This window comes from Rhincodon typus, chromosome 12, assembly GCF_021869965.1.
Source record: "Rhincodon typus isolate 14 chromosome 12, sRhiTyp1.1, whole genome shotgun sequence".
In the NCBI taxonomy this organism is placed as follows: domain Eukaryota; kingdom Metazoa; phylum Chordata; class Chondrichthyes; order Orectolobiformes; family Rhincodontidae; genus Rhincodon; species Rhincodon typus.
In genome coordinates this window covers 52,761,611-52,788,471 of record NC_063343.1, presented here as the reverse complement: position 1 = coordinate 52,788,471, position 26,861 = coordinate 52,761,611, and the positions used below count along the sequence as shown (strand labels likewise).

Sequence of the window (26,861 nt, the reverse complement as noted above, 5' to 3'; positions counted from 1 at the left end):
ATGAAACTGCAAAGCAAACATCTTGCACTGTTGCTCATCACTAAATGGGGCAATTGTGACATGGTCAATCCTCATCAATTAGGTCTTGAAACAATAGGCCTTGGATTTGCGGTTCATTTGGTAGAAACTGTCCTTTCCAGGATACATGCATCAGGAGTCATTGGATATCCTGATTTTTTTCCTGATCATTCATAGGATGTTGATGTCCCTGCAAGAACTATTATTTAAAATTTGCCCAAGGAACAATCAAAAGTCAACCAATTAGTTTACAGTTTGTTGTTATTGCCAAATTGGAATCTGCTTGGATACTACTGTCAGGCCATCTCTGGATGATATCTTTTTCAACATCTGTAGTTGCTGATCTTCAACAGTTGCCAATCGCAACTGTTCTCAGAGACTCTGGTCAAAGTGTTGTTCTCAAAAGTTGATCTATATCTTCAACTCCATAGTCGAGAGCACCAAATGTTTAGATCAAGAGGAATCTTGGTCTTTGTGGTGTTTGTGTAATCTGCCATTTATTCTCTCATGTGACATGGTGTTCCTGGCTAGTCATCACTTATTGCTCATCACTAATTGCCCTTGAGAAGGTGGTGGCAGCGGCGGCAGCAAGCTACCTTCTTGAACTGCTGCTGTCCATGTGCAGTAGGGAGGGAAATCCACGATTTTGACCCAGTGACAGTGAAAGAACAGCAATATATTTCCAAATCAAGATAATGAGTGGCTTGGAGGAGAATTTGCAAATTGTGTTTCCACACATCTGCTGCCCTTGACCTTCTAGATGGAAGTGATTTTGGTATTGGAAGGTGTTGTCTAAGGGGCAGCACGGTGACTCAGTGGTTAGCACTGCTGCCTCACAGCGCCAGGGACCTGGGTTTCCCTCTCGGATGACCGTCTGTGTGGAGTTTGCACATTCTCCCCGTGTCTGCGCGGGTTTCCTCCTACAGTCCAAAGATGTGCAGGCTAAATTGCCCATAGCGTTCAGGGATGTGTAGATTAGGTGGGTTAAAGTGGAGTGGGTCTGGGTGGGATGCTCTGGAGGGTCGGTGTGGACTTGTTGGGCTAAAAAGGACCTGTTTCCACACTGTAGTGATTCTATGATTATGATGATCTTTGGTGAATTTCTACAGTGGTGGCAAGGGTGGTCATAGTCTTGCATTTGTGAGGCATAAATGTCACTTGCCACTTGTCAGCCCAAATCTGAACAATATCCAGGCCTTGTAGCATTTAAACATGAACTGCATCAATTTCTGAGTCATCACAAATGAATATTGCATAATCAATCATCAGCAAACATTCCTACTTCCAACTTTATGCTGGAAGCAAGGCCACTGATGAAACAGCTAAAGATGGTCAGGCCTAGGAAACTGAGAAACTCCTGCAAGAGATGTCCTGAAGTCGAGATGGCTGACCTCCAACAAAGCCAACCATCTTCCTATATGCCAGATACAACTCCAACCAGCAGAGCATTTGGCCCGATTTCCATTTTTCCAGGGCTCCCTGATACTACACTTGGTCAAATGCAGACTTGATGTCAAGGGCTGTCACTCACCTCTACAATTCAGCGTTTTTGTCCTTGTTTGAACAGAGACTGTAATGAGGTCAGGAGCCAAGTGGCTGTGGCAGAACCCAAACTGGACATCAATGAGCAGGTTGTTGCTAAGTAGGTGCTGCTTGCTAGCACTGTTGATGACATATTCCATCAGTACGCTGAGCATGTCAGATGGAAATCATAGTAGCACCAGTCTTACATCTCACTTCAAAAATCTCATATCCTTGTCCCTTGATAGTAGTCACTGCAAAATCTGGCAGTGTAGCTGTCAGTGGTCTGCAACAGATCATTTCCTATGGCTGATGACAGATTTCAGTAGTGAATTTCAGGCATTGTTGACAGAAGCAGAGAGAGAAAAAAAAAGAAAATAATATTATTGGTGGCTGTCTTACCACATATAGAGGCCATCCTTGTTATGCCTTGCCTGCAAAGTTGGAAACATAGGAGAGGAAATTTGAAAATCCAAGGCAATGTTGCAGATCCTCATTATCCTGTGGGGCTGGTCTTTAACAACTCCAATATTCCATTGATTGGGACAGACTATGATGGAGTAAATGGACCCTAAAAAAATTTGACTGACAACTTTGACTGATTTTACTGCTGAATACCAGTCCCGATCATCCGTAGGTGAAAGCTGTGATCATATTCTGGCTGTGTCTTATCCAAAGCAAGATTTTAAATTACTGATTTAATATCTCAAAAAGAGGCAAATTTCCGCTACTCTTAGCCAAGATCTGCCCCAATGATAAAGAGTCCAGAAAGGTAACTTTTGGAAAGCATATTATCCAATATTTCTTTTCAGTCACGTGATGTCAGTGTCATTAGCTGGACCATAATGTATTGCTCATTCATGGATGCCCTTGAAGTGACGTAGGTGAATGGCCTTCCTGAACCGCAGCAGTCCATTTAGTGTAGGTAGACCCACAACACCGTCGGGGAGGGAAATTCCAGGAATCTGTCTCAGCGACAGTGAAGAAACATTCATATATTTCCAGTATGAGTGGCTTAGAGGGGAACTCTGAATTGGAGGTGCTCCATATATCTGCTGCACCTATCCTACCATGTAGGTATTGTTTTTTGAAGGTTCCAAGGAGGCTTGGAAATGTCTGCAGTGGTTCTCGTAGCTGATACGCTACTGTTGAGCATTGGTACTAGCGGGAGTGAATATTTGTGGATTGGTGCCAATGAAGAAGGCCAGATGGAGTCAAGCTTCTTCAGAGTTGTTGGGGCTGTGCTCATCCAGGAAGAATTCCATCAAAATGTTGACTTTGCCTTGCAAATAGTAAACAGGCTTTGGGGTAGGGAGCTATGATGCAAGTAAAGTTACTTACTGCAGGATTCAGACTCTCTGACAAGCTCTTGAAGCCATGAATTGTACGTGTCCAGTTCAGTTTATTTTCTGGTCCATGGTAATTCCCAGGATGCTCGTTGAAGGGAATTCAGTGATGGAAATACCATTGACTATTAAAATGGAAAGTGATGATAGATTCTCTCTCAGGTGTGCATCATTAAGATTGCTACTGCATGACCCTTAAATTTTGATTGCGTCAAACATGTGGGTGCAGGCATTTGAGATTGTTGACACTGGATTGTCAGTTACACCACATTGGCCATAGTTTGAATCTCACAAATCATGTCTTTATGTAGGTCTGTGCGTACTGGTAATCCATCCAATGCTGCATCTCCCAGGCAGATTTCAGGAAGCCAAGAGCAGTTTACGTACTGGCATTGTAGCGTGTCTCTGCTAATATTATTGGTAATCTATTATACACTGTGAGGTGGTCTCTCAGACTGTGCCACGGAGTGTCTTTGCTGAGGTTTTTCAGGATGTTCAATGGTAAAAATGTTGGTACAGACAGCTATTAATTTAGCTTTTAAACACATTTACCTGCCTTTTTAGGGTACGTGAATTGACAGGTTGCAAAAAACTTCCAATGGCTTTATACCAAATTGGCATGGTATCTGAGGTTACCAATATGGAAAGCTTTGGTGATCTGCTGACTATTCTGAGCTTCATTTGGTGTTCTGGAGAGCTTTACAGCTTGCCTTGCTGCTAGCATTGTGGTGTTGGACCCTCGTGTTTTGTTCTTGGCAATTTGGAACCAGATCTTCTGGAAATATGCCTAATGTCCCTTAGTGCCACATACATGTATGTTTTAAATCTGCAAAGAACCCCCTCACCAATGGTAAGATTTTAACAGGTCTTGTTTTTGGATAAACTATTGCTTCAAATCAGTAAAACTAAAAAGCAACACAAGTGGTTTGGACAGATGTAATTTTAGTGGGAGTGAGTGTCTTTGAAGGCTGCCCAATTCTAAATTGCTTCTTTCAGGCTTTTCTGCCCAATCATTGTTAGAGAAGAAGGAAGGATGGAAGGCAAAGACCCAGAAGGAACAGTGCAAAGTTTGTTTGTTGCTTTTGTTTTTCTTTTTATGTGTCCCTTTTCCCACTACTTTCACCAATAAAATATTTTCCTTTTATTGTTCTTTACAGACACTGGTCTTTTAAAACTGTTGCTTTAAGAACTATAGGCTTGAGATTTAAAATATGCCAGTGACACCTGCAGGTGACATGTACAGCCAATAAAGACCGATGTCATGCAGGCTGCCTTTACTTTCATGCTGATTTGAAGACAAACACTGGAAGAAACTGAGGTTCAGATGTGGCAAGGCTTTTCTTTTAAAAAAAAGCTCGATTTGGCTCTACAAACTCTTTAGTGCTGTGCTGACAGGAAAATGCCAGTAGTTTTTAAAAAAAGGAACACAAGAATGCCCTTCAGATAACCTTTAGTTTTGCTTGTATTTGTAACTTCAGCCTGTGTATTTGAAAATTAAGGGACTCCATTCTTGTATCTTGAAAGAACTTAGAATTTTCTTTTCGATTTTTGAAATCTGTCTTCTGGCAGGCTAACACCCTATCTACAGATCTGCATGATGGTCAGTTGTCATAGAAACAGAGGTCATTGCAATTCTGATGTCCAAACTGTTGTCAGTTGATCTTTTAGTTTTTTTTAACTCCAGACCTTGGAGTTTTTTTAAAAAAAATACTCACCATGATGTGGGTTTTGCCTTCAGTAGGACATGGTATCTGGTGCAGTGATGTTTGTTACTTATCTCTCGTAATTAGTTATGAATATCATAATGCTTAACATATCCCATGGATGTCTATCACAGTTAGCTATTATGTAGATGTGGAGGTACCAGTGGTCAACTGGGGTTGGACAAAGTCAGAAGTTATACGACACCAAGGGTGATAGACCAGCAAGTTTATTTGAAATCACCTGCGGAAGGAGCAGCATTCCGAAAGCTTGTGATTTCAAATAAACCTGCTGGACTATAAATTTGGCATTATGTGCAGACATTGTCTCAGAGTGTCCAGGCTAAATTAACCTGTTAAGTTAGTCAGGCCAACATGATTTAAATGATCAGAGATAGTAGGAACTGCAGATACTGGAGAATCCGAGACAACAAGGTGCAGGGCTGGATGAACACAGCAGGCCAAGCAGCATCATAGGAGCAGAGAGGCTGACGTTTCGGGCCTAGACCCTTCATCAGAAAAGGGGGAGGGGAAGGGGGTTTTGAAATAAATAGGGAGAGAGTGGGAGGCGGATAGAAGAGGGATAGAGGAGAGGATAGGTGGAGAGGAAACAAACAGGTCGAAGAGGCGGGAATGGAGCCAGTAAAGGTGAGTGTAGGTAGGGAGTTAGAAAGGGGATAGGTCAGTCCAGGGAGGACGGACAGGTCAAGGGGGCGGGATGAGGTTGGTCGGTAGGAGATGGAGGTGCGGCTTGAGGTGGGAGGAGGAGATAGGTGGGAGGAAGAACAGGTTAGGGAGGCAGGGACGAGCTGGACTGGTTTTGGGATGCAGTAGGGGGAGGTGAGATTTTGAAACTTGTGAAATCCACATTGATACCATTGGGCTGCAGGGTTAAAACCAGTCCACCTCGTCCCTGCCTCCCTAACCTGTTCTTCCTCCCACCTCAAGCCGCACCTCCATCTCCTACTGACCAACCTCATCCCGCCCCCTTGACCTGTCCGTCCTCCCTGGACTGACCTATCCCCTTCCTACACTCACCTTTACTGGCTCCATCCCCGCCTCTTCGACCTGTTTGTTTCCTCTCCACCATCCCTCTTCTATCCGCCTCCCACTCTCTCCCTATTTATTTCAAAACCCCCTTCCCCTCCCCCTTTTCTGATGAAGGGTCTAGGCCGGAAACGTCAGCCTCTCTGCTCCTATGATGCTGCTTGGCCTGCTGTGTTCATCCAGCCCTGCACCTTGTTGTCTCATGATTTAAAATGATCCCTGGTAAGATGGAGTACAAGACAAGACCTTTATACACTCACGTCACAAACACATGACAATCTCATCAGCATGTCTACTGGAAGGTGTAGTGACTGCAAGGTATACAACATTCCAGGTGAGATTTTCATGGGCAGAAAAAGGTTCAGTATTCGAATACTTTGTACAATGATAGCTAATAATTCTGCAAAGCTCCTCCGTACCAATGGTAAGATTTTTAGGGTTTTGTCCTGGGTAATCTATTGCTTCATAGCAATAGTTAATAAGCTATTGCTGCAGGTCTTTTATAACAAAATTGTTCATGAAGAAATGTTTACAATCCAGGGATGATTTTGTTTAGAAGAAAAAGGAGTTGAAATTACTTTTTGAAAGATAGATGGAGCGTCCAGATTTCCTCACATTGAGTTATTAGCAGAATGGTAGTAATCAAATCAATGGCACCACAAGAGAAAAAAGAAGAGCCTGTTCCTGAACTTGCATGTGAATATGCTGTGGAAATTTAATTTCAGTTGCATTGTAGAAGTTAAGACAATGAAAAAGATAACCATTTCCCATTATGGGTAGTTCCTGATCAACTCCAGCAATACTAATGAACACGAAATGCTTGCTGCCTGTGTTACTTTTAGTTGAGAGCTTTGCTTTCCTGAGGAAATGGATTTTTCTGCTGCTATCTTCAAAACTGCATCCTCCTACTGGTCTGCAGGGGTGGTTAATTCCCATTTGCCTGGAGTAACATTTTTCAAATCCTTCAACCATCATGCCTGGAGTCCGTTTGGAAAAGCATTCTAGCAAGTGGCCTGATCACATTTAACATTACACCTTCTGCACTTTCAACTGTCCTTTTAAACGAAATCTTGACGTTCATCAGTTTGCTGTAGATGATTAAGGCGAGTCTGTATATTTCCAACATAGAAACTGTGCAACAATTCAGATTTAAATAGGAGCCCATTCTTCTTCTACACATGTTCCATTATCCAACTATGGTTTCTGTAATCATCCACGCAAGTTTCACTATCACCAAACCTTGTTGCTAGTCTACCTGCTTTAACAATCTTCAAAGTCTCCCTGCAAAGTTACTTAAGCAGAACTTGTTTTCTCACCTGAAGTGCTTCAAGCTTTGTTTTTTTTGGATGTAGTGGAGGATGAAAGTACCATTAAAAAAAAATGTTTGTCTTGTCATGACAAGATAAATTATTGAAAAAGAGAGTTTGGTATGTACAAGAGTAAAACACCAAACGTCAAATCTCAATGTCACTAACCTTTTCCAAATCTCCTACTCAGCTTCCCTTCATTTTTGGATTTAGGGTCAGAGAGTCTTAGATTCATACCACACAGAAACAGACCCTTCAGCCCAAATCATCCATACTGACCAAGTTTCTTGAACTAGTCCCATTTGCCTTCATTTGACCCACATCATTCAAAACTTTTCCTATTCATGTATCTGTCCACATATCTTTTAAATATTGTAACTGTACTTACCTCTACCACTTATTCTGACATACTTGTTTCATATATGCACCATGAAAAAAGTTTCCCTTCATCCTTTTTAAAACCTTTTCAGTCTCAACTTAAACCTATGCCATTTAGTTGTGAAGAAAACCAAAAGAACTGCGGATGCTGTAAATCAGGAACAAAAACAGAAGTTGCTGGAACCTCAGCAGGTCTGGCAGCATCTGTGAAAGAGGAAAAAAAACACACAGATTTAACGTTTCAGGTCCAGTGACCTTTCCTCAGAACTCAGTTGGGGGTCACCGGACCAGAAACGGGAGCCCTCTAGTTGCAGATGCCCCGACCCCAAGAAAATGACCGTGGTTACTCACCTTATCTATGCCCTTCATGATTTTAAGTCTCCATAAAGGTCACCCCTCAGCTTCCTACACTCCAGGGAAAGAAGTCCAGACTATCCAGCCCCTCATAACTCAAACTCTCCAGTCTCAGTAACATCTTCGTGAATTTTTGCACCTTTTCAGTTTACTAATATTCATCCTATAGCAGAGTGACCAGAATTGTATGCAGCATCCCAAACGTGGCTTTACCACTGCCTTACATGCCTTAACAGGACCTCCCACCTCCTGTACTGAATGTTGTGACTGATGTAGACAAGCACCCTAGATGCCTTTTTCACCACCGGTCTACCTCAAACGGCACTCTCTAGGTCCCAGGGATATATCTACTTTTACATGTTTGAAGACTTCTTGAACCTTCACTTTGTAAGGTGGACTCTTTTCAAGACATCACTATTTATTTCAGAGTTTCCCTAACCTCCATGTCTTTCTCTACAGTAAGCAGTGACATAAAACATTCATTTAGGAACTCATTCATCACCTGTGGTTCCAAACAGATGGCCTTGTTGGCCTTTAAGAGGTCCTATTCTCTCTCTAGTTGCTGTTTTGCCCTTATACTTGAGAATCCTAAGAGATTCTCTTAGGATTCTCCTTAACCTTCTCTGCCAAAGTTCATCTGTGTCCCCTTTTTGCCCTCCTGATTTCCCTCTTAAAATGTACTTCTACTTCCCCTATGCTCCAAGGGATTCACTGGATCCCAGCCTTCTACACTTGACCACATACCTCCTTTTTCTTTACTAGAGCCTCAATATCTACAGTCATCTATTGGTCTCTACTCTTGCCAGCTTTGCCCTTCATACTAACAGGAGCATGCTGTCCCTGAACCTGTTATCTCACTTTTGAAAGCCTCCCACTTGCCAGGTGTCTCTTTACCTGCAAATGGCCTCTACCAATCAACTTTCAAAAGTTCCTGTCTAATACCATCAACAAAAATCAGCCTTACCCCACATATAGAATTTTACTTGTTGACCAGGTCTATCCTTTTCCATAATTCAATTACTTTTTAAAACAGTTATGGTCAGTGTTCCCAAAAAGCTCCTCCAGTCAGTCACTTGCTTTGCCTTATCGGGAGATGAGATCAAGTTTTGCACCTTGTCTTCTATGGCAATCTACATACTGATTAAGAAAAAGGTTTTCTTAATACACAAATTCCTTCCTATCCAAACCCTTAACATTATGGCAGTCCCAGTCTACATTTAGAAAGTTAAAATTCCCTTTATTACAACCTTATTATTTTTACAGCTGTGATCTCCCTACATTTTTGCTCAATTTCCCAGACTATTGGAGGGCCTTCTGTATAATCCCATCAAAATGATCACCCCTTATTTCTCAGTTCCACCCACATAGATATTCCCCAGGGATTGTCCAGTAAAGCCAAGTGCTGCCATAATGTTTTTGTTGATTAAAATACCATTTCCCTTTCATCCTTCCTACAGAATCTATACCCCAGAACATCGAGGGAGGGACAGGAATGGAAGCTCAGCCTTGTTTCTGTAATAGCTGTGATATCCCAGTGCCATGTTCCCATCCATGCCGAGTTTGTTGCCTTACACATCAGGCCTCTTGCATTGAAATAGATTGGTTTTTTAAAACAGTGTTCTCTCATTCTTTGACATGCTCCTGCCTGCCTTGTTTATTTAACTTGCTCTAGCTTCTGTACCAGCTTCAACCTTCTCATCTCACTACTGTTTACGGTCCCGCCCTCTGCAGAATTAGTTTAAACTCTCCAGAGAAGCCCTAGCAAATCTCTCTGCCAGCTATTAGTCCCCCTCCACTTCAGGTACAAGAGGGATGTGTTGCACAGGTCACTTCTGCTCCAGGGGGCCCTCTTCTGCCACAGTGGTAGTATCCTCACCCCTGGTCAAGAGACCCTGGTTCAAATTCTATCTGCTCCAGATATTTGTAATAACATCGCCAAACGAACAAGTTAATTAGAAAAATGGATTTAAAAAAATAAAACTTCTACTCCAAAAGAGATCCCAATGACCCAAAAATCTGAGTCCCTGCCCCCTGCATCAGCTCCTCGACCCTACCCTTTTATTTCTACTCTCAGTAGCATGTGGCACCGGGAGTAATCCAGAGATTGCTACCATGTTTAACTCTCTATATTCACTGCACAGGACCTCATCCCTTTTTCTACCTGGGTCATTTGTATCAAATGTGTACCTTGATCTCCAGCTGTTCGTGCTCCCCTTTGAGAATTTGCTGCAACTGCTCTGATCATTTGTCACATGGTGTACCTATACCTACTCATCTACATGAAAATAATGGTCTACAACTATACAGGGTGGAAAGGGAAAAGGTATGCTGGCACACAAAGGTCTCATTTTATGGAACTGAACAATGGACTTCACAATTTATCTTGTGCAGAACCAATTACTACATTTCAAAATGCTCACAGCATTTACGATCTGAAAGAGTTATAGTGCATTTTTTTTAAAAATTGGTGCATTATAAACATACAGGATACTTTTATACATTCCATGTGTTTACTTCTGTGCAGAGGGCTGGAAAAATGAGAATTAAATGGGCAAGGATACATTGAATAAAACAGCAGTGCTGCTCTGTTTGCATTTACAGAACCGTGAGAACAATAGTGAGGAAGTAGAAATCTGATTCTCCCCAAGGAGGCCTCTTTAGACATTGGCAAGCATACAACATGCATGTATATAAACTTCTATATTTATTGAACAACGTTTGGTTAAGTTGCTGGTCATCAGCACAATGCTGCGCGGCTTCAATATGTACAGGGTTGCCCTCTGAAGCAATTTCTGTTTAAACATACAAGAAACTTGATTTGCAAAAAGGGACATGATTATTTCCTTAAGGAGATTTCCAGGTACGTTGAATTCTTTGAACAACTTGGACGGAGAACCCTGCTACCATGCTGGGCACAGCGTATTTAGAACTTCATTGCCCAGATGTAGCTTTCCTATCAAAGCACAATTTTTGATTTAACTTTCAATCTTTAATAGCATCAGGAAACAGACCTTAATTTCAAAAAAAAAAGGACTGAAGTAATAACTTGCAGTGAAACCTCATTATAACAAATGAAATCAAAAGTATTATTCAGGATTGAAATGGAGGAAGAATATTTTTCTAACATTATAACAGTATGTAATAAGAACCTGTGTTGCAAAGTAGGCACCTTCATTGCAGGGAATAAGATAGAATTGGTAAATTTGATTATACCCAGGATATAATCTTGTCTAACACACAAGTGCTGTCTGCAAATAGGAAATGGTAGCTCATTGCACTGTTGTTAAATAGGAATTAGCTTTTTTTTGTTTAAATTGTCATTTATATTCAATACTGAAAAGTACTCCACAGCCATAATTGAAATGAATTCATTTATACTCCCCCAAATTTATAAATATTTTGATTTTCAGTCTCAAGTCCTTATTGCTACTTTGCCACCTTTTTAAAAAAAAAGGAAAAAAAAAGAGTGCCTCATGTTGACATTATTCTGACAGTACTTCTTCAGATAATTTTCTACTTTCAAAAACCGTTTCCATAATGTTAGTTCTCCCACACAGTAGGCTGTGTGCACCCTTTTCTCAGATTCTATTTGTGCTTCTCAGCTGTTGGCCTGACTAACTGCTCCTTAAAATGTGCATACCACTTGCTGGCTGTGCCTCAGTGAAGACTTCAACTATTTCAGCAAGTAAACACACACTTCCTTTATACAGCTGCATGGATAGTCGGAGACTATGCAAGGAGGAAATGAAATTTCATTGGAAACAACTCAGGAGGAGGACAGATGAGATATTCAAAAGCAGAATGGTCTATCCCAGCATGCCTATTTCCCAGAGTTTAAGAAGTCAATTCTATTTGTTTCACAATTGCACCAAGAACAGTGGACAAACTAAGATGAATTTACATAATTACATTTTGCAAAGTAACATAAGAAGGACCAATGGATGGCCCCCAATTACACCCACTTGCAGAAGGTTCGCTTAAAATCAGAGAACACATGAATATTAAACATTTATTGCAAAGGGTTTGGAATTCCAAAGCAACAAAGTGACATTCAATCATGTAGAGACATGATCAAATTCTATTTGGAATACAGATCCTAAACTTCAAAACAGATTCTGTCTTTAAATTTGAGTTCTATTCCTTTTCAGACATTAAAATGAGGATCAGGTTACACAAGTTTGACTTAACTAACTTCAGGGTATATCGAGAAACTCCATTGAGACATGCCAAAATAGCATGAACAGGTGAGACTTGAACCCGGCCTGACTGGCTCAGAGGGAGGGACACATTATCACACTGCCATAGGACCCTTCCCCTCAAGTTTATGGCCTTGGGCTGGGTGCTGACTTTAGATACCGAAAGTGATTAAAAAGGAAGTCATTAAAACAACTATTCCCAAGGAATTTTGGAAAAAAAGGAGGACAAGATTCAAAGTTGTTATGGGAAAGGTCAAGATGGGCCTAAAATCAAAGTTTAAACTTTGGAAAGGCAGATTTTAAGTGAGAATCAGGTATCATTTGCACAGAGGAGAGAGGAAACAGTTTTTTTTTATAAATGTGATCAAAGACTTGCTAACAAATCCTCTGAACCCTGGATATCAAAGGATGTTCAGGATTGGATAAAGAGGGGAATATAAAAAGGTTTAAGGAAGAGAGAACTTAAAACAGCAGAGGCCGAGGAGTACAAAAATGCAAGGGGAAAGCTTGCAGAGGTTAGGAGAGCAAAGAGGGGACAAGAAAGAACAAAGGCAGATTTAAAAAAAAACAAAAATCTGAAGTTATTTTACAAAACATTAAGGATCACTAGAGAAAGAATATGGTCCACAGTGGGTTATAGGGGGATGGGTCTGGGTGGGATTCTCCAAGGGGCAGTGTGGATTTGTTGGGCCGAAGGGCCTGTTTCCACACTGTAGGGATTTTATGATTCTATGATGATAATTAAGGACCATGGTGGTAATTTGTGCTTGGAGCAGGAGAATGTAGGCAGAGTTCTAAATGACTAATGTTCACTAGACAGGGAGACAATGTGGGCATATATAGCAGGGAGAGACTGATATATTTAAATTGGCATAACAATGAGGTTCTGAGTGGTCTGGCAGGTTTAAAAGTAGATCAACTTCTAGGGCCAGATGAAAGCTATCCCAGGCTACAAGTGAGGCAAGAGAGGAAATCACAGGACTGAGTTCCCACAGGACAGCCAATGTGGTATTATTATTCAAGTAGGGAGCAAGGGATAAACCAGGAATCTATACGCCAGTCAGTCTAAACTCAGTGGTGGGGAGGTCACGTCTGACTAAGTGGATTTACTTTTTCCAAACAAAAGAGTCACCAGGTGTGTAGATTAGGCCAATGCATTTGGCAGCCTATTTGGACTTCAGCAATGCTTTTGATATAGCCCTGCATGGGAGACTACTGGCAGAGATAAGAGCCCATGGGTGTAAAATTTGATTAATTGAATCCAAAAGTGGCTGAGTGACAGGAAGCAGAGGGGGTTGGTGACCGGAAGCCAGTGTCCAGTGGGGTTCCACAGGGATCATAGAGTCATAGTGCCTTAGTGTCAGACAACATGGAAAGAATGTCTTCAGTCCAACATGTCCATGCCGAGTAGGTATCCCAAACTTGTCTCGTTTGCCTGCATTTGGTCCATATCCCTCTAAAACTCTCCTATTTATGTACCTGTCCAGATGTCTTTTAAAAAATGTTGTAAGTAACTGCATCTACCACTTCCACTGGCAGCATATTCCATATGTACACCACCCTGTGTGAAAAACTTGCCCCTCAAGTCCTTTTTAGATCTTTCCCCTCTCACCTTAAACCTATGCCCTCTAGTTTTTGGCTTCCCTACACTGAGCAAAAGACCTTGCCTATCCACCTTGTCTATGCCCCTCTAAAGGGTCATCCCTCAGTCTCCAGTACTCCAGAGAAAAAGTCCCAGCTTATCCTTATAACTCTCTGAAGAAGGGTCCAGACCCAAAACGTCAGCCTTCCTGCTCCTCTGATGCTGCCTGGCCTGCTGTGTTCATCCAGCTCTACACCTTGTTATCTCGTTATAACTCAAACCTTCCAGTCCCAGTAACATCCTTGAAAGTTTTTTCCATATCCTTTCTATTTTAAGAACATCCTTCCTGGGGGAGGGTGACCTGAAATTGTGCACAGCTCTCCAAAAGTGGCCTCAGCAATGTCTTCTACAGCCACACCACAATATCCTAATACCTATGCTCAATGCTCTGACCAATGAAGGCAAGCATACCAAACACCATCTTCACCACCCTGTCTACATGCAACGCCACTTTCAAAAGATTATGCACTTCTGGGTCTCTTTGTTCAGCAATACTCCCCAAGGCCTTACCATTAACTGTCTAAATCCTGTCTTTGTTTGTCTTACCAAACGCAACACCTTGCATTTATCTAAATTAAGCTCCATCTGCCAAACCTCAGCCTAATGGCTTATCTGATCAAGATCTCTCTGTACCAAGATAACCTCATTTGTTGTTCAATATACCAATTTTGGTGTTAACTGTACACTCACCAACCACACTTCATATTTTCATCCAAATTGTTGATATGAAATGACAAACAACAGAATCAGTGTTGTGGTCCTTGATGTTTGTGATCATTACGAACAATTTAGACTCGAAACGTAGAAAGATTGATCAATAAGTTTGTGAATGATACAAAAAAATTGGAGGAGTGGTAAAGTGTGAGGATAACCTTAGATTACAAGTGGATATAGATGGGCTGATCAGTGAGAAGTGGAATTCAACTCCAATGTGAAGTGATACACTTAGGCAGGACACACAAGGAAAAACAGTAGGACCCTGGGTAAAACAAAGGATCAAAAGGAACCTTGGTCTGCATGTCAGGACAGGTAGATGGAGTGGTTAAGGCAGCATGTGGGATACTACCATTATTAGCCAAGGCAGAGTTTAAAGAGCAGGGAGGTTATTGGTTAGTCCACAGCTGGAGTATTATGTGCAGTTCTGAAAACCACATTACATTACAAGAGGGACGTGATAGCACAGGAGAGGGGGCAAAGGAGATTTAACAGGATGTTGTCTTGGCTAGAAAGTTTTAGTTACAAACAGGTAAACTTGGGGGTGTTTTCCTTAGAACAGAGAAGGCTTAAAAGAGACATGATTGATATGTAGAAAATGGAGGGGCATAGACAGGGCAGTTGGAATTAACATGCTGCAACACTCAAATGGTCTTTTATTGCAGATAGGATATCTAATTAAACATGGAGAAGGTAACCACTTTGTCCCTACAAATTCACTCTGCCATTTAATAAGATTGTGGCTTCTCATTTCTTCACATTGCCACCTATGCCTCAATAACCTTTTGTATCAAAAATCTCTCTACATCAGACTTAAAAATATCCAAATCTCCACTTCCACCACCCTTTTGTGGAAGAGAGATCTAAAGACTTGACTCTCAAATTCTCACCTGTCTTAAATGAATGACCCCAAAATGGACTCCCAGACCAATCTCCCAAATTTGGGCAGCACGGTGGCTCAGTGGTTAGCACTGCAGCCTCAGAGCGCCAGGGATCGGATTTTGATTCCACCCTCGGGCGACTGTCTGTGTCGAGTTTGCACATTCTCCCCGTGTCTGCATGGATTTCCTCCGGGTGTTCCGGTTTCCTCCCACAGTCAAGATGTGCAGGCTAGGTGGATTAGCCATGTTAAATCATCCGTAGTGTTCAGGGATGTGTAGCTTGGGTGGGTTATACGGGTTGGGTCTGGGTGGGATGCTCCAAGTGTCAGGGTGGACTTGTTGGGCCGAAGGGCCTGTTTCCACACTGTAGAGGTTCTATAAAATAAAAAAGAAATCTAGAGATTCTCCTACAACAGGGAAAAAACCCAAAAACTTTTCTACAGCTTTTGTTAAGATCCTGCAGGATCTGATCACTTTCACTTAAGTCACCTCTTGCACTTCTACACTCCAGCAGATGAAAGCCTAGCATGTTGAACATTTCCTTAAAGCCAGCTGGAATTTGTATTGTATATGTTCTCTGAATAGCTTCCAATATATTTGCATCCTTCCTTAAATAAAAGGTGACCAATACTACACACTGTGCTAGATATGGTCTCAATACCCTGATTAACTGGAGCAAACCTCTTCTTTTATATTCTATTCTGTTCAAAAGAATAACATTTGCTTTGAATGATTTGTTGTACCTTTTTGAAAATTCATACATGACATCCAGATTCCTCTGCATGAGACTTCTGCAATCTCACCATTTAGATAACACTTTTTAAAAATAGTTCCTGCTCAAAAGGAAGAATGAATTCTTTTTCCTATAATACTCCATTGTCCCATCTTTTGAATGGACCTCTCAAATGTTAATTTTGATCTTTCTCAGCACCTTCTCTATGGCTGTTACATGGTTTTCTGCACTCTGTTCTGCTACCCTGATGTACTTGTATGGTATGATCTGCCTGTATAGTGTGCAAAACAACAGTTTCTCGGTACATGCAACAATAGATCAAACTCAGACTTAGCTTTTGCCCACCTCACTTACAAAGATTCACATTCCTTTGTACATCCCAAGTCCTCTGCACCACTTATCTGTCAACCATTTTGTCAGACAGACAATTTAAACCACCACACTTTTGGTACCTTCATCTAAGACACGAGTTCGGCTGTGGAGGTGGTGGTGCCTGGTGCAAGGACTCTGGCTGGAGTAAGTCGGAAGCATGGACTTGGCAGGTCATTGTCTGTGGTGGTGTATCAGCTCCTGACCGCGACAGGCCTGAAACACAGGCAGAGGCCCAGAACACCTTGCAGAATCCCTGGATGGATGTTGGAAGGCCCCTTGTACAGAAAGTGAACTCTGACTGTAATTTCTTTTTATTCTTTTTCTAACTCAAAATGGCACCAAATTGTGGCAACAAAACACTTCACTGTATCAATAAACAACTCATAATTCATAATAGTTAAGGTCCCAGCACCGAGTCCTCAGGCACACCATTTGTTATATGGTGCCAAACAGAAAGCGATCTATTTATACCCATCTCTGAGCCAATCTTCTACGCCTGCCAATGTTATCCCCACACCAGGAGCCTTCACTTTCCATAGTCAGTGACACCTTATCAAATACCTTCTGGCTATCCATGTACAAAATATGCACAGGTTCCCCTTTATCTACAGTATGTTACTTCCTCAAAGTCATCCAATAAATTAGTTAAATAATCTCTTCACAAAAAAAAAGTGTTGACTGGGCCGTTTTTAAAAAGTGCCCCACTATAATAGAGTCATATAGCATGGAAATAGACCGTTCAGTCTGACCAATCCATGCCAAACATAATCCCAAATTTAACTAATACCACCTGTCTGCTCCTGGTCCATATCCTTTCAAACTTTTCCTATTCTTAGTGTACTGGGAGAGTGTTTTTTTAAAATGTAATTGTGCCCACATCCACCACTTCCTCACGAAGTTCATTCCATGTGAGCCACCCTCTGTGTAAACAGTTTACCTCATGTCTTTTTTAAAATCCCATCTCTCACCTTAGAAGTATGCCCCCTCATCTTGAGATCCCCAACCCTAGGGAAAAGACACCTGCCACGAATCCTATCTGTAGCCCTCATGATTTTATATACTTCTATAAAGTCACCCTTCAACCTCCTATGCACAAGTGAATAAAGTCCCAGCCTATCTTTGTAACTCAAACCTTCCATACCCAGCAAAGTCCTGGTATATCTCTTCTGAACCCTCTCTAGCTGAATTATGTCCATCCTACAATATAGTGACCAGAACAGGACACAGTAGTCCAAAAGAGGCCTGTGTCCTGTGTAACCTCAACATGACGTCCTATCTTTAATAATAGTTTCCAACATTTTCCTTTTGATCATACTAATTTGTGGGTTTTTTTTAAAAACTCTCCTCTTTTCAATTAAAAAAAAATTATATTGTGTTTTCTACAATATTAGAACCTTTCCCAGAGTGCAGGAGTTTGGAAAATTAAAACCAAAAGTATCAACTGCCTCATTAACCACTTATTTTAAGACAGTAGGATGAGAACTTGGGACTTGTCAGACTGCAGTTCTAACAATTTGCTTAATATTACATCCTTGGTGATTGTGGCTATTTTTGGCAACTCAAAAATACAAATTAGTAAATAAGAGGGCACTTGTAACTTCTACAAGAATGATGCAAAATTGCCATTCAATTTGCCGGTCATCTCCTTACTTTCTCATTAAATCCCCATACTCACTTTCTACAGGACTAAAATTTACTTTAACATTTTTAAGTGTAATTGTAGAAAAACTTTATTTCTAGCCAGCTTCTACTTTATTTTCCCCACATTAAACCTGTTAATCAATCATTAGGCTTCTTTAAAGAAGCATACTGTCCAGTTTTCTGACCTGCCACTTATCTTTGCACACTTATATGCTTGATACTATCTTTAACCCTTTTAGTTAACCACAGATGGCATGTCCTCTCCTTAGAATGTTTTCCTTTTTGTTGGAATGTATCTGTTGTATGTATTTGGAAATATCACCTGACATGTCTGCTATGACCTCTGCTGACATCTCCCTTAAATCTAATTTGCCAGCACACTAAGAAAGAATCAAGCAGAGCTAGGTAAAATTTTCTTTATTCAAAGTTTAAAACAAACAGTCTTTGACAAAGTCCTCTCTATAGCTGAGTGTGAAATTAAACCATGTCATGGTCACTATTGAGAAGCACCTTCACAATGAAGTAATTAACTAATCCTCTTTCATTACACAAAACCGTAATTATGGTTCACCCCACAAGTATTGTTTTAAGAAACATGATCTGAACAACTCTTTTAGGCTACTTTAGCCCATTTAATTTTTCAAATCTATACAGATTGGACCCATAAATTTTTCAGATACAAATATCTCAACAAAAAAAAAGCATCAAAACTGTCTTTTTATATGCAGTTGGATCTGCAGTGCATTTTCAGCTTGTGGGGTTCCTATGTCCTACTGCAGATTCTGGATATTGCCTTTTTAAAAGTTACTTGCTTTCAAAAAAAAAAAAAAAAAAAAAAATGATTCATAACACACTCCATAAATTCACAATAAAGTCATTCTCTTATCTTTTATTACTTCTTCACATTGTCATTATTTCTCTTTGGTGTCCACCTTTCATGTCCTCATTTACACCCTGAGTTTTAAGCCTTGGGCCAGCTTCTCAAAGATGCACTGCACCTGGTTACTGCGATTAGGATTGCAACAGCCAGTGGTGTTGTCACTACCGTTAGTGTCTTATTAAGAAGATGTCACATTCACTTTAACTTCCTTTGGTCTGCATACACCTACCCTCAACCATCATAAACCCACTGCATAGGAAGGACATGATTACAGAGGTGAAGAGGTCAGGCCACAAGCAGTAGATTGAAAACTGAATTGAGTACAAAAAATGTAGAGCATAAAGTATTAAGTGGCAAAAGGTAAAAAGTAATGTTTTAAACTATACCAGGGGCATTTGTTCCTGAGTGGTTGAAGCATTTAAATTTAAACATCTCTCAGCTGTGAGCACCAAAATCAATCCTTTTACTGAAGTCTCCCAATGCTGAATCATTCTAGAAAATGAAAACACTAAAGTAAATGCAGACTAGATAGACATATCATTACACAATCAAACACTGAACTGGAATCATACTGGTATTGGACCTTTTTCGGGTCCAATCTGTGCTCCAATTTGGTACAGAGAATAAGACCACATCCTTGTTGTACAATGAGGAGGAGTGAGGGGGCACAGAAGCAGTTTACTTTAAGCCCATGCAAACATAGCACTGGGATAACTTCAAGGAACAAACTAAAAAAAAAGATTTGTTACACTTGTACTGAACCTTTGTTAGCTTACATGGAGTTCTGCTCAGTGTTACAAAAAGGATGTAGAGCCACTAGAGAAGATTCAAACAATTTAAAGACAAAACTGGAGCCAAGAGCTTGTAACCATCAGGAAGGATGGAAGACACTAGGGCATTTTTCTCTAGAAAAGAAAGCAAACTCAGGGGTGTCTTATAGAGATTAAGGCTAAGTTCCCCTCCCCAGAATTGAGGAAATTTCAAACAACATGCCCATGCCATCACAAAGGACCTCAAAACTGGTAATATTCACTTCAGTGACAGTAAATAGGGTAGAGGGTGTGGAATACAGTCAACCCATTAACTAAGGTCATTGGAGCATAGAAGCCATAAAGACCATAAGAAATAGGAACAGGATTAGGCCATTCAACTGTTTGAGCTGATTTCACCAAACAATAGGATCATGGCTGATCCAACAGTACTCAAGTCCACATTCCTGCATTTTCCCTGTAACCCTCAACTCCCCTGCAAGAATTTCACTCAGCCATAAATAGACTAGGGAGGTTATTAGGGAAATCTTGAATTAGAACTGGAGACTGGCTGTTTAGAAGGCTTAGCTCAGATCTTTGGGACAAAATCAGAAGTTGCTGGAAATGCTCAGCTGGTTTGGCAGCATCTGTGAAGAAAAATAAAATTAGGTTTAACATTTGAGGAAAGGTCACCAGACTCAAAACATTAACTCCAATTTTTTTTTCCTTCACAGATGCTTCCAGACTGTCCGAGCTTTTCACAACTTCTGCTTTTGTTTCTGACTTACAGCATCTACAGTTCTTTCAGTTTTTATTCAGATCTCCGAGACTTTGTCTTGTGCTCTATTAGGATCGAGACCCTGTAACACTCAAACCCATCTTTCCCAGATTGCCCTTTATTTGCCAAATTACCCAATATCCACTTCGTACAGAGCTCAGGAGCTATGTTGCGATTAAATAACAATTCTAACTTCTAAAGCTGATTTTCTCATGCAGACTTTACAGTTAAGGCACTCAAAAATGGAGTGCAAATCACAAGTCCTTTCTCATACTTTAAACTTCTATTCATATGCCACAAACAAGTCATTTAATAGCCTCAAGTGGTCAAACTATGATACTCAAGATCATTGTAGCTTTCGGAAAGTATGAAGCACTTAAATATGAACAAACAGCTTTAATCTTTCACTGATACCTGCAGCCTCTCTTAAAACTGTCCCACAGTTTTAAAGGGCCAGAGAATTAAGTAACTACAGCAAAACAGCTATATAGATTAGTCCATTTTTCAAAGATCCTATATATGTCTCCTCCATAAGCTTGTGGAACCCAAATTATGGGTCTAACGCCTTGGAGCAGCCAAGTGGGCTCCTGAATTCAGCATGGAGTTGAAATGACTCAATGAAAATTCAGTCCTTATGATCAGATTCAATAGCATGGTCGGAGACATTTTCACAGAGTAGGCCCAAGCCCAAAAGATTCATACATATAAACAAACATTTAAAAAGAGGAACTTCTTCATTCAAGCTGGTTAAAATATGGGACTAAAAGCAAATAGCATGAAAGAAATTTAAGGGAAACTAGATAAATAGTCTAGGATATGCTGATATGGTTATCAAAAATGGAGAAGCATAAATAGTGACATCGAGCTGTTGGACTGAGTGGATTGTGTTACAGATTTGATGCAACAAATTTCAGCTGGTGGAAACACATTCAGCTTCTGTACTTCTGCCATTGTTTCTTAGTGAGAATATATCTAGCCAAACAAACAATCACAACCCTCGACCCATATTCAAATTCTTCAGTGGATTCACCCCACTTTATTTGGAAAGCCTTCTACCTTACACCAGAGACTACAAGTCTGAGTCCAGGTTAGTAACTGTGCCTCACCATCTTTAATAGAGACAGGTTGCTCCTATTACAGTGACAGGATTGCAGTGGACAGAATCTTCTGCTCAAGGTGGCAAGCTTGGATAAGAAAAGTGCACTTCAAAAGGGTGGTGGTGATATCAAACCCCATTACCTTTATGTCCAAAGAGAGATTCTGGACAGGATGCTATTTCTTGATCCTCTTAACTACTGACCGATTGAGGCCCTGAAGAAGCCAATCAAGGGACCACTCAATGTTTGATCTAAGGCCTGAATATCAGGTTATAGGAGCCATACCATTGCCTTGCTTCGAAGGGCTCCGGGCCCCTGTTACCTCCCAATTTCAGAACATCCCTCACCAAAAATCACTTACTTTCGTTCTTGACCCTCGAGTGTGCATTCCTACCAGTAGTCAGGTCTTCCTCCAGGATTTCAAGCACAAGAATTGCTCAGAGATAGTAGGAACTGCCGATGCTGGAGAATCTGAGATAACAAAGGTGTAGAGCTGGATGAACACAGCAGGCCAAGCAGCAGAGGAGCAGGAAGGCTGACGTTTCGGGTCGAGACACTTCTTCAGAAATTAAGAATTGCTCACCTCAGATTGTCTGGCAGCTCTCACTAGGTCCAGTGTCTTGATTTCAGAAGAAGGCTCCCATGCGGACTTGCTACTGCCTGATTTACTGCTGGTTCAGCAGGGCTTCCCTAGAAGGAACAGTACAGGTCCCTTGCCAACTCTTCAGGCAGCAGGCAAGATCCCAGACATCTCACAAAGATTCTGCCCTCAAAATCATTCCAGAAATCAAAAAGAGATCAAGAAATATTTCACCTGACAAAACATATTCAAAGCCACATAAGCAACAGAGAAAGGTATGGTCAAATTAGATAAAAGAAGTTATCAACCTGAAACTAATTATTTCACTGACCATTGATACCACTTGACATGTTGTACTTTTATGGTATTGTTTTTATTTCCTATTTCTAGGAAAATTTTCATTTGCTTCAGAGTTCTATTTTACCAAAACAAAGTAATATTTCCATTTAAAAGCAGGTTTAATGTTTTTTAGATAAACATAAAGTTGCCAGAAAGCCCATAATGATAGTCATCACACCTACTCTACTGTACCATGACTCTTCATTATATACCAATTAAATACTTCTGTTTCTTTAACAGAAAAAAAACCTAATATTTATTTTACAGAAAATTTATCTTTACACTGTAGAACAAGATAAATGTTGAACATTATTGATGCCTAGTTTGATTGATGAACTACATCATGTTACACCAAAACAGAACTTAACCCAAACCAAATGGAATGACACATACAGTGTTTAAAATGTGTGTATCATCACAGCATCTCAACTTTTACAGAAGACACATTCCACATATTCAGTATATTACAAAAGTAAGTTTCTCTTCAAGTTGTGAGAACAGAGGCAACATGGTCAACATCTTACAGTTTAGAAAACCAAGACAATCTGTTGATTCAAGAGATATGTTAATATCTTCATGAATAATCACATCTGCTTGTGCCTTGGGGTAGGGAGAGTTTGGTACACAACCCATCATTTCAGCTGTCAGTGTAACTCACCTTCTACTGACCCTGCTGTCAACTCATGAAAAATGATTGTGATTACACATACACTCAAAAGAACTTGGCACACATTAACCCTTACAAGGTCAAAGTGTAAGGAATTAGGAAATGACTGATTGACAATAAGTTGAAAAGTCATCTTCAGGTTTGATTGGTAAATACAAGACATACCAAAAATTGGGATTAGATATTTTCTTAAATGGGCAGACAAAAAGGTGTAGAATAAAAGATCTGCCATAATTTTGTTGCAAGAGTGATATCCACACAATACACCATAATATTAACCTTAAACTCATATGTAAACCCAAGACACAGTTCATACTTACACCAACAACTGACCAAGAACCAACTCAATTATGGGCACATCTTTAAAAGCTCAATTTCTACAACTTCACCAGTTACTAGAAGCTGCTGCTATGCAGCTATTACCTGCAAAGGCATTGAAATCACTGGTATCTGTCCCCATTATGCTCAATTTTCATTTAACACAATCACCTGTTTAAGCTTCAGTAAACAAGAATCATCAAAAGGATCACAGCATAGCTCCAACTAGATGAGCCAAACACCTTCTCATTTACTCTACATTTATAGAATTACAATGGGTAACACCACTTCCTGTTCACCTCTCATACATAATTCTGATTTAAATAAAACTTGTCCCTAGTAATTCTTATTCAATACAGTCTGTTAAAATAAGTGAACACGTTTGGACTTAATCTGCAGATTGTAAAATACCAGAAATTTTATCTCATCATGTGTATGTTTGTTCTTGTTGAGTTGTTCTTTAATTTGTTGAATGAATAATTCAGTCAGCTGGGTTATTTTTAATTGCATTTGTACCAATCTTATTCCAAGCAGAAGTCTAACAAAGTATAACTTATCTTGAAATATAGCTACTTGTCATCAAGATTTAATTTAGATGTGTGTCAGCTGTCAAATCATTTAACTTGGTCATTTAAGCTAAATTAAGACAATTTGCCACCTGATTAAGTCAAAAGCAAAACACTGTGGATGCCTAATTCAACAAAAGCCTGGACTAAAAAGCCAGTCTGATGGCTGCTACGTCAATTGTTGTAAAAACCCATCTGATTTACCAGGCCCCTTCAGAGATGAAAATAAATCCCCTTTAGAGATGTTGGGCTCTTGTGATGTAGTGATAATATCTTTACTTCTGAGCTAGGAGGCTTGGGTTCAAGCCCTATTTGTTCCAGTGGTGTGTAATAACATCTCTGAATTGGTTGATTAGAAAACAGTAATACCGTGGATGCTGGAAATCTGAAATCTGCTCCAATTTGAACAACTTGAACTCTGATTTTTCACTCCACAGTTGCTGTTTGCTGAGTATTTACAGCATTTTCTGATTTTTTATGGCCCTATTTAAGACTGAATGAATTAGCTGTATTGTCACTGTCCATAACTTTAATTTTTTAAAGATAAGGGACCTTCCATTAAATCCCGTTGTCCACAAATTGTTAGTTAATATTGAGAGAATATTTTCCCTTGTCACCAATATATGCTGTATGGGAACAAAAACTAGAATGTTGTTGTTATTCAGGGAATTGTGGTGTGAGGATGATAACAAGGAATAATGAGATGAGGTTTCCTCATCTTTTTAATCATTATGCTGCAAACCTCAACATTTTAATAGATTTCTGATAGCAATGAAAACCATATAATGTCCTTAACATTAATGAGCTGATACAAGGTGCTTCATTGAAGTATTATGATGCAAACGTTGACAAAGAACATTGGCGATATGAGCGTGGATGTTCAAATGAAGGTTTTAAGCAATCTCTGGCTTGGCCTGCTGCCAGGCAAAGGAGTGGTTTTGATAGCTAAGGAATGGAGTTAATGGTTTCAGCCTTCCCAGTGTTTAATTGGAGTACATTTCTGCTCCTTTTGATAAGAATCTAACAATTTAGCAAAAGCGCTTATGTCAGGAGGGGTGGTGGTGAGGTGGAGAAGAGTGTTGTCAGCATGCTTTGATTTTTATTCGTTCCAGTGTATGTATTGCATCACTGGCAAAGCCAGCATTTCTTGCCTGAGGCAAGGTGGTGGTAAACTGGCTTTTTGAACTGCTGCAGTCCTCAGTACGTAGGTACACCCGCAGTGCTGTTAAGATGATGTCGCAGTCTTTCTGCATGTGAACGCAGGCTGCTTGAGCATCTGGGGAGTAATAAATGGTTCTGGACATTTTGCAAACTTCAATGAATATCTGCACTTCTGACCTTCTGATGAAGGGAAGGGAAGTTGAAGCGTCTGAAGATTACTGAGTCTAAGACACTACACTGGAGAATTTCCGTGATGTCACGCAACTGAAATGATTGACCCTCACCACCTTCCTTTCTGCTAAGTGTGATTTCAACCAGCAATGATTTATTCCCCGATTCTCATTAACAAGTTTTGCCATGGTCCTTGATGCCATACAAATCCAATGCTGCCACAATATCAAGGGCAGACACTCTTGCCTCATAACTCTATGCTGCAATTTTACAGGGCCTTTGTGAGGCCACACCTGGAATATTCCATGCAGTTTTAGTCTCCTTTATATGAGGAAGGATATCTTGTTATAGATGGAGTCCATCCAAAGTTTACAAGACTGATTTCTAGGAATGGTAGGACTGACTTACCAGGAGTCGTTGAGTTGGTTATGATTATATTTGCTGGAGTTCAGAAAAATGAGGAGGAGGTGTAATGGCGATTTCCCAGAAACATATGAAGTTCTAACAGGATGAGACAAGGTCGATGCAGAAAGAATGTTCGTGCCTAAAAGGGAGCCCAGAACCACGAATCATAGCCTGTGGATATGGTGTAGACCATTTGGGACTGAGATGAGGAGAAATGTCTTCAGCTAGAGGGTGGTGAGCTGTGGAATTCATGGCCACAGAGAGCAGTTGAGACCAAGGCATTGTATGTTATCAAGAAGGAGTTGGATGTAACAGTTTGAACTAGAGGGATCGAAGGATATGGTGGAAATGCAGGAACAGGCTACTGAGTTAGATGATGATCCATGATCATAACAAATGGTAGAGCAGGTTCAAAGGGGCAAATGGCCTACTCCTACTCCCATTTTCTCTGTTTCTATTTGTCAGATCTTTGCCCACTTATATAATCTATTTATATTCTGTTGTAGGCACCTTATATCCTCTTTGTAACTCACTTTCCTACGACCTTTGTATCATCAGCAAACTTAGTCCATCCCTTTGGTCCCTTCAAACAGACTATTCAAATAAATTGTAACAAGTTGAGCCTCAGCACCAAACCCTGTGACACTCCACTTGTGACAATCTGCCAACCTGAAAAATACCTATTAATTCCTGTTCTTTGCTTCCTGGTGGCAAGCCAATCTTCTATCTGTACCAATATGTTAGCCCTACACCATGTGCTTTTAATTTCTATAATAATGTTTTGATGTAGCACCTTTACCATATGTCTTCTGGAAACCTAAGTACAATATATCTACTATTTACCTTTATCCACAGCACATAGTACTTCTTCAAAGAACTCCAATAAATTAGTTAATCAGGATTTTCCTTTGACAAAACCACATTGGCCCTGCCTGATTATCTTGAATTTATCGAAGTGCCTTATAATATGTTATAGCTTCTAATATTTACCATTTGACAGATGTTAAGCTAACTGGTCTGCTTTCTGCCCCTTTTTTGAATAAAGGAGTTACATTAACTGTTCTTCAATCTAAAGGAATCTTCCTTGAATCTAATGATTTTTGGAAAGTGACAACCAATGCATTCATTATCTCAGATAACAAAGTGTAGAGCTGGATGAACACAGCAGGCCAAGCAGCATCAGAGGAGCAGGAAGGCTGACATTTCGGGCCTCGACCCTTCTTCAGAAGCCTAACCCTAACCCTAACCCTATTTTCTGAAGAAGGGTCTAGGCCTGAAACGTCAGCCTTCCTGCTCCTAT

General features: G+C 40.3%; 1 protein-coding gene across 3 annotated transcripts in view; it reads right to left on the bottom strand.

Annotated features, from left to right (window-relative positions):
* Positions 1-26,861, bottom strand: part of si:dkeyp-23e4.3 (rho GTPase-activating protein 7) — a 158,173-nt gene that overhangs the window by 119,428 nt on the left and 11,884 nt on the right. The window contains exon 1 of one of the 3 annotated variants that reach the window (XM_048603461.1): positions 23,364-23,421. The exons of 1 other annotated variant lie outside the window; for it this stretch is intronic. In XM_048603461.1, the coding sequence (XP_048459418.1) occupies positions 23,364-23,400 (37 nt within the window). In that variant the 5' untranslated portion in view covers positions 23,401-23,421. Of the gene's footprint in view, positions 1-23,260; positions 23,332-23,363; positions 23,422-26,861 lie in introns of those variants that run through there. One more of the 3 variants, XM_048603462.1, reaches the window with a different exon arrangement.